Source organism: Triticum aestivum, unplaced genomic scaffold, assembly GCF_018294505.1.
Source record: "Triticum aestivum cultivar Chinese Spring unplaced genomic scaffold, IWGSC CS RefSeq v2.1 scaffold4B_scf_1987, whole genome shotgun sequence".
Classification (NCBI taxonomy): domain Eukaryota; kingdom Viridiplantae; phylum Streptophyta; class Magnoliopsida; order Poales; family Poaceae; genus Triticum; species Triticum aestivum.
In genome coordinates this window covers 1100807-1119300 of record NW_025225099.1, presented here as the reverse complement: position 1 = coordinate 1119300, position 18494 = coordinate 1100807, and the positions used below count along the sequence as shown (strand labels likewise).

The 18494-nt window shown below is 48.2% G+C and overlaps 1 protein-coding gene across 2 annotated transcripts; it reads left to right on the top strand.

The window, feature by feature from the left end:
• Nucleotides 1-14086: 14086 nt before the first annotated feature.
• On the top strand, nt 14087-18265 carry LOC123172059 (proteasome subunit alpha type-5). Of its 2 annotated transcripts, XM_044589102.1 has the most exons (9): nt 14087-14328; nt 14444-14525; nt 14690-14770; nt 15510-15623; nt 15702-15803; nt 16317-16375; nt 17333-17435; nt 17796-17861; nt 17955-18265. In XM_044589102.1, exons 1-9 carry the CDS (start codon nt 14315-14317, stop codon nt 18045-18047), a joined length of 714 nt encoding a protein of 237 aa, XP_044445037.1. In that variant the 5' UTR covers nt 14087-14314; the 3' UTR covers nt 18048-18265. The 2 variants fall into 2 exon arrangements, with proteins under 2 accessions (XP_044445037.1, XP_044445036.1); XM_044589101.1 differs by having other exon boundaries at nt 14108-14328; nt 15510-15803.
• Nucleotides 18266-18494: the final 229 nt, after the last annotated feature.

Sequence of the window (18494 nt, the reverse complement as noted above, 5' to 3'; positions counted from 1 at the left end):
CATAGGGGAAAGGGGAGGCATCCCACAAGGGGTGGACGCGCCCCCTTCCCATAGGGAGTCCGAATTGTACTCGGGGAGGGGGCGCGCCCGGCTTTCCTTCTCCGATTCCCTCTCCCTTCACCTTTTCCCCTCTGGAAGGAAGGAAAAAATGGGGGCAAAGCCTACTAGGATTGGAGTCCTAGTAGGACTCCCACCCATGGCGCGCACCCCTGGTGGCCGGCCTCCTCCCCCCTCGTTTATATACGGGGGCAGGGGGCACCCCAAAAGGCACAACAATTGTCTTAGCCGTGTGCGGTGTCCCCCTCCACCATTTATTCCTCCGATAGTGTCATTGAGGGAGTCCTGGATTAGGGGGTGTCCAGATAGCCGGACTACCATCATCAGCCGAACTATCATCGGCCGGACTATCATCATCGACCGGACTCCAAGACTACGAAGATACAAGATTGAAGACTTCATCCCATGTCCGGATGGGACTTTCCTTGGCGTGGAAGGCAAGCTTGGCGATACGGATACGTAGATCTCCTACCATTGTAACCGACTCTATGTAACCCTAGCCCTCTCCGGTGTCTATATAAACCGGATGGCTCTAGTCCGTAGGACACAATAACAACAAGAACCATTACAATCATACCATAGGCTAGCGTCTAGGGTTTAGCCTCCTTGATCTCGTGGTAGATCCACTCTTGTAAACATCTACAATATCAATATCAATCAAGCAGGACGTAGGGTTTTACCTCCATCAAGAGGGCTCGAACCTGGGTAAAACATCGTGTCCCTTGTCTCCTGTTACCATCCGCCTAGACGCACAGTTCGGGACCCCCTACCCGAGATCCGCCGGTTTTGACACCGACATTGGTGCTTTCATTGAGAGTTCCTCTGTGTCGTCACTGATAGGCTTGATGGCCTCTTCAATCGACAACGACGCAGTCCTGGGTGAGACTTTTCTCCCCTGACAGATCTTCGTATTCGGCGGCTTCGCACTGCGGGCCAACTCACTTGGCCATCTGGAGCAGATCGAAAGCTACGCCCCTGGCCGTCAGGTCAGGTTTGGAAGCCTAAACTTCACGGCCGATACCGCGGGGACTTGATCTTCGATGGATCTGAGCCACAGCCGAGCGTGCCGCGCTGTCACGATGGGCACGACCTAACTCTGCCGCCGGACAGCACCTTGGAGGCCGCACACGAATCCGCTCCGACCCATAGTCCGGAGCCGATCGCTCAGATCGAGGACGGATGGCTGGACACCGCCTCGGGAGCTGCAACTTCTACGGCGATGGAGTCGAACACTTACCTTGTCCCGCATAAAGCTCATGACTCCAAGGTGCCGGACTCTCTGCCGGACTCCGAACCTCCTGCGCCCCTGCTAGTCGAATCCGATTGGGCGCCGATCATGGAATTCACCGTTGCGGACACCTTTCAGCACTCACCCTTCGGCGATATCTTAAATTCGCTGAGGCGTCTCTCACTATCCGGAGAGCCCTGGCCGAACTACGGCCAGGATGGTCGGGACGCGGACAATGAAGAAATTCAGAGCCCACCCAGAACCCACTTCGTAGCCACCGTCGACGATCTAACCGACGTGCTAAACTACGACTCCGAAGACATCAACGGTATGGACGACGATGCCGGAGACGATCAAGAACCAGTGCCTACAGGGCACTGGAAGGCCACCTCGTCACATGACATACATATGGTGGACACCCCAAGGGGAAGCGATTCCGAGGAACAACGGGATGCGGCAGAGGATAATCCCGCCGATAAACAACCCAAACGGCGACGTAGACGCTGCCCTAAGTCCCGCCTCGATCAAAGCAACATTCCTAACGATCCAGCGATAGAGCAGGGCAAACCAGCGGACGACGAACATACAACCAAGCAACCATCCGAATAGGACGAACCGGAAAATCAACCCCTTCACGGAGCAATCAACAGTCCGGACACACCACCGGAGCATAAAGACCTTCACAAAAGACTCGTCGCCACTGCAAGAAGTTTGAAGAAGGAAAAAAGGAAGCTCAAAACAGCGGAAGACATACTCAGAAGGAAGTGGAGGAAAATACTCAAGTCCGCAGACAAATATGGCAATGGCCATCAAACAAAGAGCTACCCGAAGCGCAAGCTGCTGCCAGAATTTGACGAGGAAGCCATAGAGCCCTCACAGTCAAAAAATAAAGAGGCCGCTCGGCCGGATAGACGGCCAGATGACAGGCTAAAAGCGACAAGCGGCACCGCACACAAGCCGACTTATGATCCTGGGAAAACGGACGGCCCAACTAGGTCCATCTACGGGCCAAAAAGGAGGGCCCTAGGAAGTAACACAACACGACAAGTGTTCGAAGATAGCGGCACACCCAAATACAGGGGCGCCGCACACCCACTATGTTTTACCGATGATGTGCTGGATCATGAATTTCCAGCAGGGTTCAAACCCATAAACATAGAGGCATACGACGGCACAACAGACCCAGGAGTCTGGATAGAAGATTACATACTACACATACACATGGCTAGAGGAGATGATCTCCACGCCATAAAATACCTACCCCTCAAGCTCAAAGGGCCAGCTCGGCATTGGCTCAAAAGCCTCCCAGAAAACACTATTGGAAGTTGGGAAGAGCTTGAGGACGCGTTTAGAGCAAATTTTCAAGGGACTTATGTCCGCCCTCCGGATGCAGACGATTTGAGTCATATAACCCAACAGCCTGGAGAGTCAGTGCGCAAATTCTGGAACAGGTTCCTTACCAAAAAGAACCAAATAGTCGACTGTCTGGATGCGGAAGCCTTAGCAGCTTTTAAACGCAACGTCCGAGACGAATGGCTCGCCAGACACCTCGGCCAAGAGAAGCCAAGAACAATGGCCGCGCTAACAAGCCTCATGACGCGCTTTTGCGCAGGAGAAGACAGCTGGCTAGCAAGATGCAGCACCAGCGACCCGAGTACATCCGAGATCAGAGATGGAAATGGAAAATCACGGCGCAGGAAAGATCAGTGCCAGAATAAAGAAAAAAGCCCAAAGGGCACAGCGGTCAACGCCGGATTCAAAAGCTCGCGGCCAAACAATAAAACACTGCCTCTTAAGGACAACAACGATGAGCTATCAAATTTAAACAAAATTTTAGATCGGATATGTCAAATCCACAGTACCTCCGAAAGGCCTGCAAACCATACCAACCAAAATTGTTGGGTTTTTAAACAGTCTGGCAGACTCAACGCCGGACACAAGGGGTTCGATGCGCCAAGCGAGGACGATGACGAACCCCACTAGTAGAGCACCGGAAGTCAAAAGACTTTCCCACAAGAAGTCAAAATAGTAAACTCACTTCATGTGATAGTACGGAAAACCAACACGACACTCGCTAAGACAAGTGTCGCACGGTCCACCCCAGCGGAACACCGAGATTGGATGTCAAAACCAATCACTTTCGACCATCTGGATTAGTCCAGAAGTATCCGGAACGTAGGATAGACTGCCCTGATATTGGATCCCATAATAGATGGACTGCAATTCACGCAGGTTTTGATGGACGGCGGCAGTGACTTAAACCTGCTATATCCGGACACAATCCGCAAGTTGGGATAGACCCTACTACAATTCGGCATAGCCACACTTCCTTCAAAGGAGTGGCGACAGGCCCTTACGCCAGGTGCACAGTTTCATTATTACTAGAAGTTGTGTTCGGGTCACCTGACAACTTCCGACGAGAAAAGCTAACCTTTCATGTCGCCCCATTTAAAAGTAGCTATCAAGCATCACTGGGACGGGAAGCTTTCGTCCGCTTCAATGCAATACCACATTACGCATCTCTTATGCTTAAAATGCCCGGTCCACATGGCATCATTTCATTAAAAGGTCGCCTGAGACCCCGGACACGGCTGGACGAGTCCGAAATAAATAAGCTAGGGGCTACCTAGCCACGCACCCCTTCACAAGGGTTTGTACATATAAGCCATGATGAGCTAGCATAGGCTCAGCTTTATTAATCTATATTTCAATTTTTTATGCACTTTCTCGCATGATTTCTTTTCAAACTAAGTTCCTCTCTTTTTTCAGATGAACAGCATGCACACCCGTCCAGGATACGGCACAACGGAGACACAGGCGCAGACGTGCAGTAGGGACCCGTTGCAAGGACTCTTTTCAGACTAAGACCCTACGTAAACCTTTCTTACTGTCTCTTGTTGCTATAATCCCCTGGTTTCTCATTATAACCAGAGTGGAGACTGGCATTTTGGCATCGGCCGCGCCAGAAGAACCTGCCCGTACCTGGACACAAGGGGCTTAGGGCATTGTTTTGCCCGCTATGGTAAAGACCGAACACCTTCGGGAGTGTTCGGCGTCTCGAGTTAGGCCTTATATGCATCAGCTCCGAATCATGTCTTTGGTCAAATGTTGGGTTTGCCCGGCTCCTGTGTTTTGCTGCCTTACATTCCGTATCATCGGCTAACGCGGCACCAGGAGAACTACTGCGATTGTGCCCCAGTTCGGCTGGGCGAGCACCTCAGTAGAGAAAGCCGAAAACTGACTGTCATGATACAACGAGAGACTGGTCAACCACTCGATCGACCATGGGAATGTTTAGAATTCCTCCGCTTTGACGAAGGGCCGTTTCCCGGTCAGGCACATACGCGCCCCAAATTCGGAGAGCGCGGTGCCCCCAGGGGCTATGTCGTAGCCCCACCCTCGAACTCCATGGCTAAGTGAAAGTGATAAATCATTATAGTCCGGTTGCCTCATTTGCTACGCTACCACCTCCTTTACAGGACCGAGACGTCGGATTAAGTGTGAAAACGCGCTATTTTTTGCGAACACCCCCGCACCTTGTGCGTGGGGGCTGAAGCCGACGACTGCCATCTTTCAGGTTATACACACGTATACATGAACGGCCGCATAGGAGATATTCTATTACTTGAACGCACAAGTATAAAAGGCGCTTACATCATAAATATTGTTTTACATCATAAAAACGCTCATTCGGACGTAGCATTTTTTGAGCACTGCGACTCTATTACACGAGCACCACGCAGCACTTCACCAAAATAGTGCTTGGCGGGTAACCGGTTATCGTCCGAACCCAGGGTCGCAACAGCGGTGGCATCCATCTCTGTCCAATGTGTCTTCACACGGGCGAGTGCCATCCGCACACCCTCTATGCAGGCCGACCACTTCATCGCCTTGATATGCGGCACCGCCCCAAGAAATTGCTGCAATAAGCCAAAGTAACTCTTCGGCTCGGGCCTATCCGGCCGGACATGGGTCACTATATCCATCATAGCAAGCCCGGACAACCTATTTAGCTCAGCCCACTCGGCCAAACGGTCGGAACAGCGGAAGTGAACGCTCCGGACTATGGAATTGAGACCAAAACAGCTCTTCCATCTTGTGATCCTTCTGGCTTTGAAAATTCACAACGGCATCCGCCGCACTCGCTGCTAAGTCCATATAAGGGTCCTCTGGACCCCACAGTTGGCCCAGCTGAGCATACTTTGGATCTGTAAACCTTCAGCGCAGCAGAAAAGGCTTGCCAGCTACAATATCTCCGGCCTGGCGCAACTCTTCCTTTATAGCCCGCATTGCAAAGAGGGCATCCTTGGCTTCGGTGGTGGCCTTCTCCAGGTCTTCTTGCCCCGCTAGGCGCTCCTTCCCAAGAGCCTCATTGCGGTCAGTGGCATCTTTTAACTTAACGTCCATTTCAGCCATCTCTTCCCTGCTCCGGCAGTGTGCGGCCCTTTCGGCCGCTAACTCCTCGGCCGCCCTCTAGGCTGCCGCATTACTCCTTCTGGCCTGCTCCTTGGCTTGAGCAAGTTCGGCCCGAAGGCTCTCCACAGCAGCGGCACTATCTGCATTTCATGCACATGTTGTAAGGAGCTGGCTTCGGCCCCCTTACTAAGTGACCGCACAGAAACACTTACCTTGCGACTCATCAAGTCGCCTGTTGACCAGCATGATGTCCGCATCCGCAACAGCGAGTTACCGCTTTAGTTCAGCAACTCCATCAGTCCGGCTGGCCCCCGGACGACCCGCCACCTGCATCGGCACGGCGGAAATTTAAACCTGCGATTTTGATCCTCGGCACGCTGTCGATTTCGACAACCTACCGAGTCTCAGGGGCTACTATCTATACAGGGCGCATTCTATATGCTAAACTGTTAAAAGGTGTGTCATTTTTACGCACCTCAAACCCCGCCAGCAAACTCCTGACGGCATTATGCAACCCGCCTTCGGCGGACGAAACCCTTTCAATCACCATGCTCATCAATGCGTGGTGATCTTCTGAGATAGACGCCTTCTCAAGCAGATCCTTCAGCCATACACCCGTCGGCGCCGAACTATCCGGCTTTGCCGAACCCAGGGGCTCCCTCCGTGACGACACTTCAGGCTCGTCCGCCCTATCCAACGGCGCCCCGGACGGAGGCGTCTCGCTCTCCATCATCTCTGGACGAAGGTCCCCCGAAGACGAGCTCATTTGCGAAGGACGGAGATCCAAACTACAAGGTAAAAACTTTAGTTATCCTCAGAAGCACAAATAGGGATGTCCCTTATTATAAAACTCCTTTCTTTCTACTTACGGCTCGTTGGAGGGCTGACTCTTTAAGGGAGATTGTGTGGCCGGGGCCTCCCCGGACGCAGGACCCTCTGGCGAAGATTTCTTCCCCCGTTTAGGGGCTTTTGCCCCCGGGTCCTCGGAGGCAGTCCTCTTCTCCCCTTGGAAGGAGGGATTCTCGATCCCCCCCTCTTTCAAGAGCCTCCTTAGGCGAGGCAGTAGCTTTCCTGCTTTCCCCTTCGCCTTCCTCTGGAGGCGCAACCTCAAGCATCCGAACCAGCACGGAATCTGGCGCGGTCTCGGGGAGGGGGGCCGGACACCATATCAATTTTGCTTCCGCTATCCACTCCTGTTTAGAAGGAAGTTGGTCATAAGGCGAATTATCGAAAGGCAAACAAACGGTACGTCCAGACTTGGAACTACTTACTTGAGTATCCGGGCGATTTCAGCTTAGGCCAGCATCCTCGGTCAATTCCGGATGCGCCTCTTGCGATCCGAAGAATAATTTGTACATCTCCAGGGGTGTCATACCCATGAAGTGCTGAAGAATCCGTGGGCCCTCCGGATTGAACTCCCACAGCCGGAGAGGGCAGCGTTTGCAGGGCGGGAGACGCCTAATCAGCATAACCTGCATTACCACCACCATATCGACCTCCCTCGTTTGGAGATCTCGAATCCGGCCCTGCAGTAGGGGCACGTCCTTTGACGGCCCCCAGTTGAGCCCTTGGTTTACCCACGACATCAACCGTCGTGGAGGTCCCGGGCGGAATAAGGGCGACGACTTTTGTCTGCGGCCCCTCGGAACGGTGATATAGAACCACTCTTGCTGCCATGGGCCGAGCTCCTCTTGGAAGGAGCCAGCGGGCCACGGGGCATCGGCCCTCCTACTTATGGCCGCCCCGCCGCACTCCGCTTGACGCCCCCCGATCATCTTCAGCGCCACATTGAAGGTCTTCAGCCATAGGCCGAAGTGAGGGGTGACGTGGAGGAAGGCTTCGCAGACAACAATGAATGCGGAAATATGGAGGATGGACTCCGGAGCCAAATCGTGGAATTCCAACCCATAGTAAAACATGAGCCCTCTCACAAAAGGATCCATCGGGAAGCCTAAACCCCAACGGAGGTGGGATACAAAAACGACATACTTGTCGGGCTCGGGGGTGGGGATGGCCTGCCCTTCGGCAGGCAACCTGTGCGAAATCTCATAAGCCAGGTACTTGGCCTCCCGCAGCTTTAGCACGTCCTCCTCCGTGACGGAGGAGGGCATCCACCGGCCCTGGAGGTCGGAACCGGACATCGTTGAAGGTCCGAAGCGCTCGAATCTGGAGCTCTAGGTGCTGGAACTTGGAGCGGGGAGAGGATTCGATGGAGGATTGAAGAAAAGAAACGAGCCTTGGTCCCGTTATAAAGAGGGAGCATACCAAGAGCCGTCTCCGTGACCGTTTGGGACTCGCCTTCGATAGAGGGGGCGGGGCGACGGGCGCGGTTGGGTTACCCACGTCCGTATTGATGAGAATCCCGGATTAAGGGGGAACACGATCTCTGCTTCGACAAGATGTGCCAAGGAAACCGCTTCGCTAAATGTGCTGAGGTGGTAGAGTAAAAAACGATTCAAGTAATGGCTTGGTAGTGGCGTGACGTCATGCCGCAAAAAACGTTAGCAGATTGAGCTTGTGTATATATTATTCTCTCTACGGTGGAATGTGGAATTTATTTTGCAGAGCCGGACACTATCCTGGTGTTCACAATCTTCTATTATTCGGAGGAGGAACCCGTCTTGCAATGCCAAGCAATATACGCGCCGGACTTATCGTCATTGAAGCCTGGTTCAGGGGCTACTGAGGGAGTCCTGGATTAGGGGGTGTCCGGATAGCCGGACTACCATCATCAGCCGAACTATCATCGGCCGGACTATCATCATCGACCGGACTCCAAGACTATGAAGATACAAGATTGAAGACTTTGTCCCATGTCCGGATGGGACTTTCCTTGGCGTGGAAGGCAAGCTTGGCGATACGGATACGTAGATCTCCTACCATTGTAACCGACTCTATGTAACCCTAGCCCTCTCCGGTGTCTATATAAACCGGATGGCTCTAGTCCGTAGGACACAATAACAACAACAACCATTACAATCATACCATAGGCTAGCGTCTAGGGTTTAGCCTCCTTGATCTCGTGGTAGATCCACTCTTGTAAACATCTACAATATCAATATCAATCAAGCAGGACGTAGGGTTTTACCTCCATCAAGAGGGCCCGAACCTGGGTAAAACATCGTGTCCCTTGTCTCCTGTTACCATCCGCCTAGACGCACAGTTCGGGACCCCCTACCCGAGATCCGCCGGTTTTGACACCGACAGTCATCGTAGTGCTTAGGCGAAGCCCTGCGCAGATCACATCACCAACACCGTCATCACGCCATCGTGCTGACGGAACTCATCGACTCCATCGACACTTTCCTGGATCAAGAGTTCGAGGGACGTCATCGAGCTGAACGTGTGCAGAACTCGGAGGTGCCGTACGTTCGGTACTTGATCGGTTGACTCGAGAAGATGTTCGACTACATCAACCGCGTTAAGTTAACGCTTCCGCTTTCGGTCTACGAGGGTACGTGGACACACTCTCCCCCTCTCGTTGCTATGCATCTCCTATATAGATCTTGCGTGAGCGTAGGAATTTTTTTGAAATTGCATGCTACGTTTACGAACAGCTACTACCTCAAGCGGAAACACTATGTGTGATCACGTACTTGGAGGAAGGCCACAGAGCAGCTACATCCAATGGACAAGACGGCAAGGACACCGAGCACGAGGGACAAGAAGAAGAGCTACCGAATAAGCTACAGCGAGCGGACGTCCGATCAGGATCGAACGTCTAGCACCTGAAGCTCCAGCTAGCGGACGTCCGACCAGGACCGGACGTCTGGCGCCTGAAGGCCCAACCGAACCAAGTCCTAGTCTACGCAAGCTACACCGAGTGGACGTACGTCCGGGACCGGACGACCGGCGACACCTCCTAGCTAGCGGACGTCCGGCCTCCTCCGGACGACCGATAGTTCAACACCCGAGCCAAATCAGCGGAAGTCCGAAGCGACCGGACGACCGTCCGTCTCCGGACGTCCCATGTCACTTCTACAGAACGAAAATAGCGGAAGTCCGAGTCCTACCGGACGTCCGGTCCCTCTTGAGCCATCGGACAACCGGTAAAGGCCGGACATCCGCTGCCTGTGTGTGCACAGTTTCGGGCCCGAGGCCATGTACCCCTTCACTTCGCCCCCATTTGCACTAAGACTATAAATAGGCCTCCTCCTCCTCTTAGTTAGGGTTAGCATTGGTTTAGCTCATTTGTGAGATAGAGCTTTGCTCATCCATCCGGATCTACTCCACCGAGAGAGAGCGTCCCCTCCTTAGAGAAGATCCACTTTGGATTCAAGACCCCTTCATGGGAAGACCCCTCAAGACCTCCTCTTGGAGATGAACTAGCTACTTGTATCGTCCTTTGTTGGATTTGAATCGTGTATCTCTCTTTGTGTTTTGAGGATCTAGCACATGTGTGACCAAATCTTGTTGGTTGAGTGATTTCTCTCGTGTTTCCCCTTGTGATTTCTCCTCGTGTTCTTCGCGTTTTTTGTAGGATCCCCTCCAATCGTGAAAGATCGGGCATCTAGGGTTCTACCCTACATCAGACCCCCTCCACCCCCAAATCCTTCGCTCACCCATAATCCCCCGCTCACACACATACACTCCACCCCTCCCTCGCTCCAAACCTAGCTAGGTCGTCACCGCCGCCGCATCGCCTCCATCGTCAACCTCTGCCGGTCTGCCCGTGCAGTTTACCCACCGATATACTACAGTTTACCCACCGATATACATACCCTCACCACCCTGAGTTTCTTAGATGATGCCTGCGAAACGCCCCTTTCCCTGAGATCCCCATCCCCACCCCCTCTCCCACTCGAGAGCGTCGCAGCCTAAGCCCGACTATGCTTCCCGGGGAGCTCGAGGAGCGAATGGCCCAAAAGATCTTTACCGCGGCCTCTTGGCCCGACGTCGGCGAGGTGGCTGCCGAGGAAGCTGACGACGATGAATGGACCTAGATTAAGCCTTTCAATCAGCGGGCTAGAGTATTCTGGCATGTCACGGACGCCGGCTACGACATCGAGGTCGTCGACCCCGACGACTTGACGTGGGTTATGTCACAGGTTAAGTTGCCCACCCCAACCCTTCGTGTTCGACAACCATCGATCTCATCGATGGCCCTGTCGCTGATCTCCTGTGGCTCGTTATGAACAATTTGCCATCCTTCATCGCCATGGAGCCCCTTTTGTCATATTTGAAGGACACGTTCTGTGACGCTGGCCTGGGATCCTCAGTTGGCAAATCAGAGCTCATCGACGACGACAATGAGGAGGAGCCAATCTATGACAAGTGAGGAAACCCATGATTTGTTTTCTCGAACCCTTTTTGTAGTGAGAATCTGTCTAGTATTTATTGCTAGATTAGGTTGTTTGCATTATGCCTTGTTTATTTCTACGATTTATGGTTGTTCAGTTGTTTGTAGTTAGCATATGTCCAGTTTCAATTGCCATCTTTGGTTGTTCATAGTATGCCTTGTTTATTTCAGCTATTAATATGTGATGTTCTATATGTGCTAGTATGAACTGTGCAGTTCAGTTTCATCAATACCAAATTTAACAATAGCTCTATGAATGACTATATTTGGTTGCTGTTAAGCATGTTGTACTCCCTTTGAATCTTTTTAGTTCGCATACAAGATTTGTCTAAAGTTAAGCCTCTTAATGTTTGACCAACTTTATATAACAAAATACCAACATTCACAATATGAAATAAATATCCGTACATGTGTCATGACTTAAATTTTCATATTGTATAACTTTAGCATGCTAGATGTTGATATTTTCTCATATAAACAAGGTCAAACTTTATGAAGTTTGACTTCAGACAATTCTTATATGCAGAGTAAAAGGGATCGGAGGGAGTATTGAACACGCCTTTCTATTTGATTTAACAATGGCACTATTTGGATACCCTAACTTAGCTAGAGTTTAGAGTTAGTTTCTAGCTCATGACAGTTAAAAGGGAGAGAGAGAGATTGGTGGAATAGTTGATTGTATTGCCTGAGCCTTGTGGGCATATATATAGGAGTACATGGTCATCTTGGAGTACAAGTCAAGGTAGAATAAATCCTACGCTATCCTACATTTCCTAAATAACAATGATACTCAATAATGACTAACCCTGAACTAACTCTAGCCAAAGAGGTGTTTGGATGACAGTGTTAGATTGACAATAAATGCACTAGGAGAACTAGCTCCAATCATCACCTCTTGGGTGGGATAGTTGTTTTGGGTGGGTTTGACGCAACTAGCTCAAACTAGCCCTCATGTTTGGATATTTTAGGGCTATTTGAGCTCAAACTAACTCTAACCCATGGATCCAAATAGGGCCAATAACTAGTGTGCTTAGACCTGCACAATACAAGTTTGAATGTCTATATTTGCTTGTTTTTAAATATTAGGCATGTTGCAGTTAATACCACACCTTTTCACTTCTTGTTTTTAAATATTAGGTTTTTAACAATTTGGTCTTGCACATGTAGGTCCTGCTGTCAGAGGTTTTGACCCACTGTTTGACCCTTTTTACATATGTGAAAATGAGTTATCCACTAATATCAGTCAAGTCAAGACACTCAGAAAGATTGTTACGATAAAGAAATTAGCGATAAAAAATAACAAGATCTTTGTCTGCACAATGAAGAAGACATCAGTTCATTACGGGATGGTACTAACTGTTATACCTTGTCTTTTTAATTCCTTTGCGTCATTTCAAATCTGGAGAAGATATAAGCATATCCTTGTTTTCAGGCCTTTCCAAAGCACTTCACTGATGATTACCTCTCAAACCACCTGTATGGTCAGGAGGCGAGGAAGATTTTCATACAACACTTACGGTTCAATACTGAAGTGTTCCTGAAGAGGACGAAGGATGGACGGTCAATCATCCACAAGCACTGGCCTAAAGTTGCAAAGACCTTCAACATCAATGAAGGCTCAATATTCGCCTTCCACTTCAGCAGTTTTCCAGATGAGATTCATCTTTCTATGTTCTGTCTATGATGCTAATTTCGAAATGTTGTAAATGTTGCATGTGAAACTTGGTGCTGGTGCAGTTGTGTAATGGGGTAGCTGAGTGCTGAAGCTATGTGATGTTGTACTCGGATGTATTTTAATTATGAAATCCTGCTTCCTTCATATGGAAATGAAATATATTGTGTGCTTAATATGAAATGTCAATTAAATTAATAAATGGATTATTAATAATAGGGCAATTAGCCTGCTATTTGGGTTTTTCTATGGCAAACGGTTATCGGGAAACACCGTGTGCGATGACCTCAGGCAACGCACACAGTTTTTAGGAATAAACCATGTTGGATCAATGAACAATCACACACGGCATCCTCTTGAAAACTGTTTGTGTTAGGCCATCTTGCGCAAATGTTTACCACATAAAAAGTGTGTGTGATGGGCAACCATTGCCACACAGTTTCTTCTACGCATCGTGTGTGTAATGCATTTAATAATGCAAACGATAAAATTGTTAATATCGTGTGCATTGACAAAACTATCACAAACGATTTAATGGGGAAAATTATGTGATGTACGTGCGAACGGAAACGTTTTCCTTGGAGTGACTGTGTGGGATGTATATACGAACGGAAACGTATTTCTTGGATTAACTGTATGAGATGTACATACTAAGGAAATGTATTCCTTGGATTGACTGTGTGGAATGTACATACGGATGAAAACATTTAGCAGGGACTGACTGGGTGGGACGTACTTACGATCGGAAACGATTCCGCCTGTATAATTATATTTTTAGCACCACCGTACGTATAACCGTATTTGATTGCTCGCCGGTCGCACACGACCTCATTTTGCTGAGCGTGTGTGCCAGGAGGGCATATTCCACGGTTTCTGGGTCATGTGGAAAGGACCCCCTGTTGTAGTCACTAGGCGACGGTTCATAACGTTATCGCGGAAAAAGGTTAAAAACCATTTGTATAACACCTGTTGTACCAGTGTACCCGCAGCAATTGTCCTATACGCGGAGCGGAAACCCTAAGAAAGCCTCGAGCTTGAGGAAGACATTTGGGGATCAAGATTGGGATAGGGTTTTGGTAGAGTACGTGGAGCTGCTCGATGGGGAAGGGACCGTGCTCCCCCTCCTCCTGCTCCACCATCGCCGTCTTCTGCTGCGCCGCCGTCGCCGCCATGGGCAACACACTACTCCTAGTAGAGGAGAGAGACGGTCGGTTGGGAGGGAAATGTGGCGCCAGCCAAGGCGGAGAGGAAGAGGCTTTCTTTCTTTTATTGGATCTTCTTCAGGCATGTGAACGGGCCACTACTTACTTTTTCATTTTGAGCAACAGGCCACTACTTACTTGTGAGGCCTAGTGGACCATAACTAGCTTGGGCCTGGCTAGGCTAAGCCCAAAGTTGGAGGCTCGGATGAAAAAGCCACTACAGTCCGTCCGTCCTCCCCAAGAAAAGAAAACTCCGTCCCTACCCCTTATATAAAAAGAAAAGAAGAAGAAGAAAACTCTATCCCAAGGAGAAACTCGCCGCCGTCTCCTCTCCTCTCTACTAGTACTTGGTTCCGAAGAAGAAACACCACCAAGCACCCACCCCGTGTAGTAGAAATAGAAACAAGTGCTTCGAATTGCGATCCGCATCCGCCGACACGATGTTTCTCACGAGGTAATCGATTTCTTCCTCTCCAAGCTCAGCTCAGGATATTGTTATCGATTCCTTGGATCTGTCGCCGACGGCGGGATTGCTGATTCTCATGGGGTTTCTCGGCGTGTGTGTGCAGGACGGAGTACGACCGTGGGGTCAACACCTTCTCCCCGGAGGGGCGGCTGTTCCAGGTCGAGTACGCCATTGAGGCCATCAAGGTGAGTGAGATTCATTGTGGGGGTGGGGGAGGCCAGATTTGTGGGGTTTTGGGCCTGAGGTTGGACATTTAGGATGAGACTGCGGATCTCCGGATTTCGGTGCTGAGGTTGATGTGCCCCTCGCTACATGCTTATGACGCTGATCCTTCTGCTATGGATTGCAGTTGGGCTCCACTGCAATCGGCTTGATGACTAAGGATGGTGTTGTACTGGCTGTTGAGAAACGTGTCACCTCACCGCTGCTGGTAATTTTGCATATCCACTTATTAATTTATATTATTTGTTCCTGTGAAATACTACTATATCCTTCAGCTGTATGCTTGACGACTGTGGATGATCTCTTATGGGCAAAATTGTCCACATTCTTACATAGGTCCATTAGGGTTTTCACTATTATCTTTTTTGTTCAAGATGTCGATATTGTTCTTCAGGGTATATCCAATTTCTTAGTGCTTTAACAGGGTAGGTTCTGGTGTTGTTTAACCTAATTTATGCATTCTGCCAAATATTGACAAATTGATTCATGGCTACTTTACCAGACTGAAAAAACAATGTACTACTGGACAACTATAGAAATATGTAGCTGTTTGTTTTCTCAACACATAACTATCACTTCTTTTATCTTCATAACTTATCGTCAAGGATCACTGGACATGTGATAATTGAATGGATCTTGTGCTCTGCATTATTTTTTGTCCCCCTTTGTCAGACAAGTGTTTTTCTGTTTCTTGTTTGGATGATATGCACAAGTACCTAACGCCCATTTTTTTGCCCATAGCTTGTTTGTGTTAATTAATAAGGATCTATATCAAACTTATATTTAGCGGTAAAAGATAACTGCCTGATGCTGACTGTATTTGATGTTACCTAGTTGCCTTTTATTCCTTGAGGTTCCATCATCCTTCCAACTTTTAGTTCCTATGTTAGGTTGTACCATGCCCAAACTGTTGAACCCTTCAAGTTTTCTTTGCTATGATTATACAGGAACCAAGCAGTGTGGAGAAAATCATGGAAATTGATGAGCATGTCGGCTGTGCCATGAGTGGCCTTATTGCTGACGCCAGAACACTGGTTGAGCATGCTCGTGTTGAGACTCAGGCAAGCTATTTGGTTATTTTACATACATGCAAGTCCTGCCCTCTATTGGTTAACTTCACTTCATATGGTCACAAACAGAATCATAGGTTCTCATATGGGGAGCCAATGACAGTAGAGTCTACCACACAAGCTATCTGTGACTTAGCTTTGCGCTTTGGTGAAGGTGATGAAGAATCAATGGTGAGTCTCATTCTCCTTTTCTATTAATGCAATGACAAAAGGTATTGCACACCTGCAGAAGATGGGAAACAGGATCAGTTACCAGCAGAATCGTTTTTCTGTTGTTGCATCTTCTTTTCCTAAAGGAAGCAATGCTGTATATCACACTTTGATGGCTGCTTACTTCCTATTATAGCAAAAGTATAACTATGGAGGAAGCTGCACATCTTTGTGGAAATTTTTGTAGTGTAATAATTAACATAATAGCCATTTTTTAGGTGACTGCCAAAATTTATGATAAGTTTGTGGATCTAGACCATACCAGCCTGTGTTTGGTTTGGCTTTTGCTGATTATTATCTTCTAGACTAGTTACTTTGTTAACCTGTACTTGCAAAGACACATGAACTAGTCAAAGCAATTTTGTTAATCTTGACTAATTACTTCGCTGTAGTTACCTGCTCACATTTTTCTGTATTTTACACACGTACCAATATCATAGAGTAAGGTTCTGATGTACTTGTTTATTTATGCAGTCACGGCCGTTTGGAGTCTCTCTCCTTATTGCCGGTCATGATGAAAATGGACCCAGCATGTAAGTATTGATCCCTTTAACTCAGTTCATTGGGTTGTCAGTAACTCTTATTGATAATAAACTTTTAGAACCAGTTTGTAAGTATCGATCCCTTTAACTCAGTTCATTGGGTTGTCAGTAACTCATATTGAATAATAAACTCAAATTGAAAAACAGGTGTGGTAGCATGCCGTGTGGTTGTCAGTAACTCTTATTAAATATAAATTTGATTATCTTTATCATAGCAGCTAGAAGTTCAGAAAGCAGAGCAACTAGCTATAACAGAAACAATGCTTTTCTTTGTTTAATATTGCCTTTTTCTAGATTGTCACGTCAATTGTCATCCCTGACCCCTCACCCTCAGTGCTGCCAAAATGATACCTTTTGTTTCCAGTTACATGAATTATAGCCGGTATTAGTTCATGTACACCTACATTTTATGGAGACTATCTGAGAAAAGGAATTCAGCAATAGTTGTTCTAGTGGCCGTTTCCATCATCCCCTGTCTGCTCAATCTTAGTTGATATGATGAAAATAATCAAATTTTACTGCCAAGGTTTCTAGTATAGTTGCTTTACTTTCGAAATTCCAACTGCTGTGTAAGTTGACATGATATTCACTTATAATCAAGGAGAGTTGATATTTCAAAACTGGCATACCAAAGAGTTTGTTATCCAAAAAATTGCTTCGGGGTTTTATATGTTATATTTTCTATCCTTATACATTCATGTATTATTTCTCCCAAGATGAGCAACTATATTCCTGCTTGATGATAAGTCATAAGAATCATGTCTTCCATCTTAACTGAGGTTGTTACCACTTGATTAGATGATGCACTTGAAACAGCTCTTTCCTTTGTGTGGTATTTCTATCTGTCTATGTTGTGAAGTGAGCATCATGTAATTCCTTGTGATGATCAGTTTACAAAGCCAAGTGAACTTTACTAGTATCTCATTGATCAATTATTGTGTCTTACAGGTACTACACAGACCCGTCGGGGACCTTCTGGCAGTGCAATGCCAAGGCAATTGGGTCGGGCTCTGAAGGAGCTGATAGCTCATTACAAGAGCAGTACAACAAGGTATCATAACTAAACTAAACAGGGGATAGACCATAAGTTAGGTGCAAGCATGCAGACCACTTTAGTTCGAGCACTAACAACATGAAAAATTCCCATATCGTTTGGAGAAAATCTGCTGCATGGATCATAGACATAAATTGCATAGCAAGTCTGGATCCAAAATCTGAGCTTAACAGTCTTAGCTATGGCACCAGTCGAACTGCTACTGCTTAGAAGTCTTGAATTTTGCTGTCTACACAGTACGCAGACCTACATACAAAATTTGGTGCCGCGTTATAGCCATGCTTTCAGTAGTTGCCGGAATTCATGCATGCAGAATTGTGCTTGAAAAGAATAATAAGAATTGACATGTTGATGCAGGAACTGACCATCGCTGAGGCAGAGACCATAGCCCTTTCTATCCTGAAGCAGGTTATGGAAGAAAAGGTAGGGTATCTCGACCTTTTCCATATTCCTCACTCGTAGGTTCAATAAATACCATGTCACAGATGCCTAATAATATGTTATCTCTTGAAACAGGTGACCCCGAACAACGTTGACATTGCGAAGGTCTCCCCTAGCTACCACCTCTACACCCCTGCAGAGGTTGAGGCGGTCATCGCGAGGTTGTGAAGGATTGCCACTTTGTGAGACAGCCTCTTGTATTCCCATGAACCCTAAAGCACAATGAACGTATGAACTCTGTTGTGGGTTTGGGTTGTCTGCCTACTGTTGAAGGGATATTAGTGCCTGCTTGGGCGTTGCATCTGATTCTCATCTCCCAGTCCAGTCATGTCTTTGTAGCACTAAGACGTGTCACCAAAAAGAATTACTACACATATTTTTCAGCATTTCCAGCAAGTGCGTAGGTATCGTTGGCTGCATTTGTGTGCATTTGGTTCGTAAACATCTTTACGGGGAGTCGGTGTTTGTACTAGTGGCCTGTTTGCCAGGCTCGTGCGGGAAGAAATTGGCCTGTTTTGTTCCGGGAAGAAATTGGCCCGTTTGGTTGGTTGGGTCGGATCCAAAAGCTGGTTGCTCGCATTAAGCTTTGCTAGGCCCGTGTGGGAAGAAATTGAC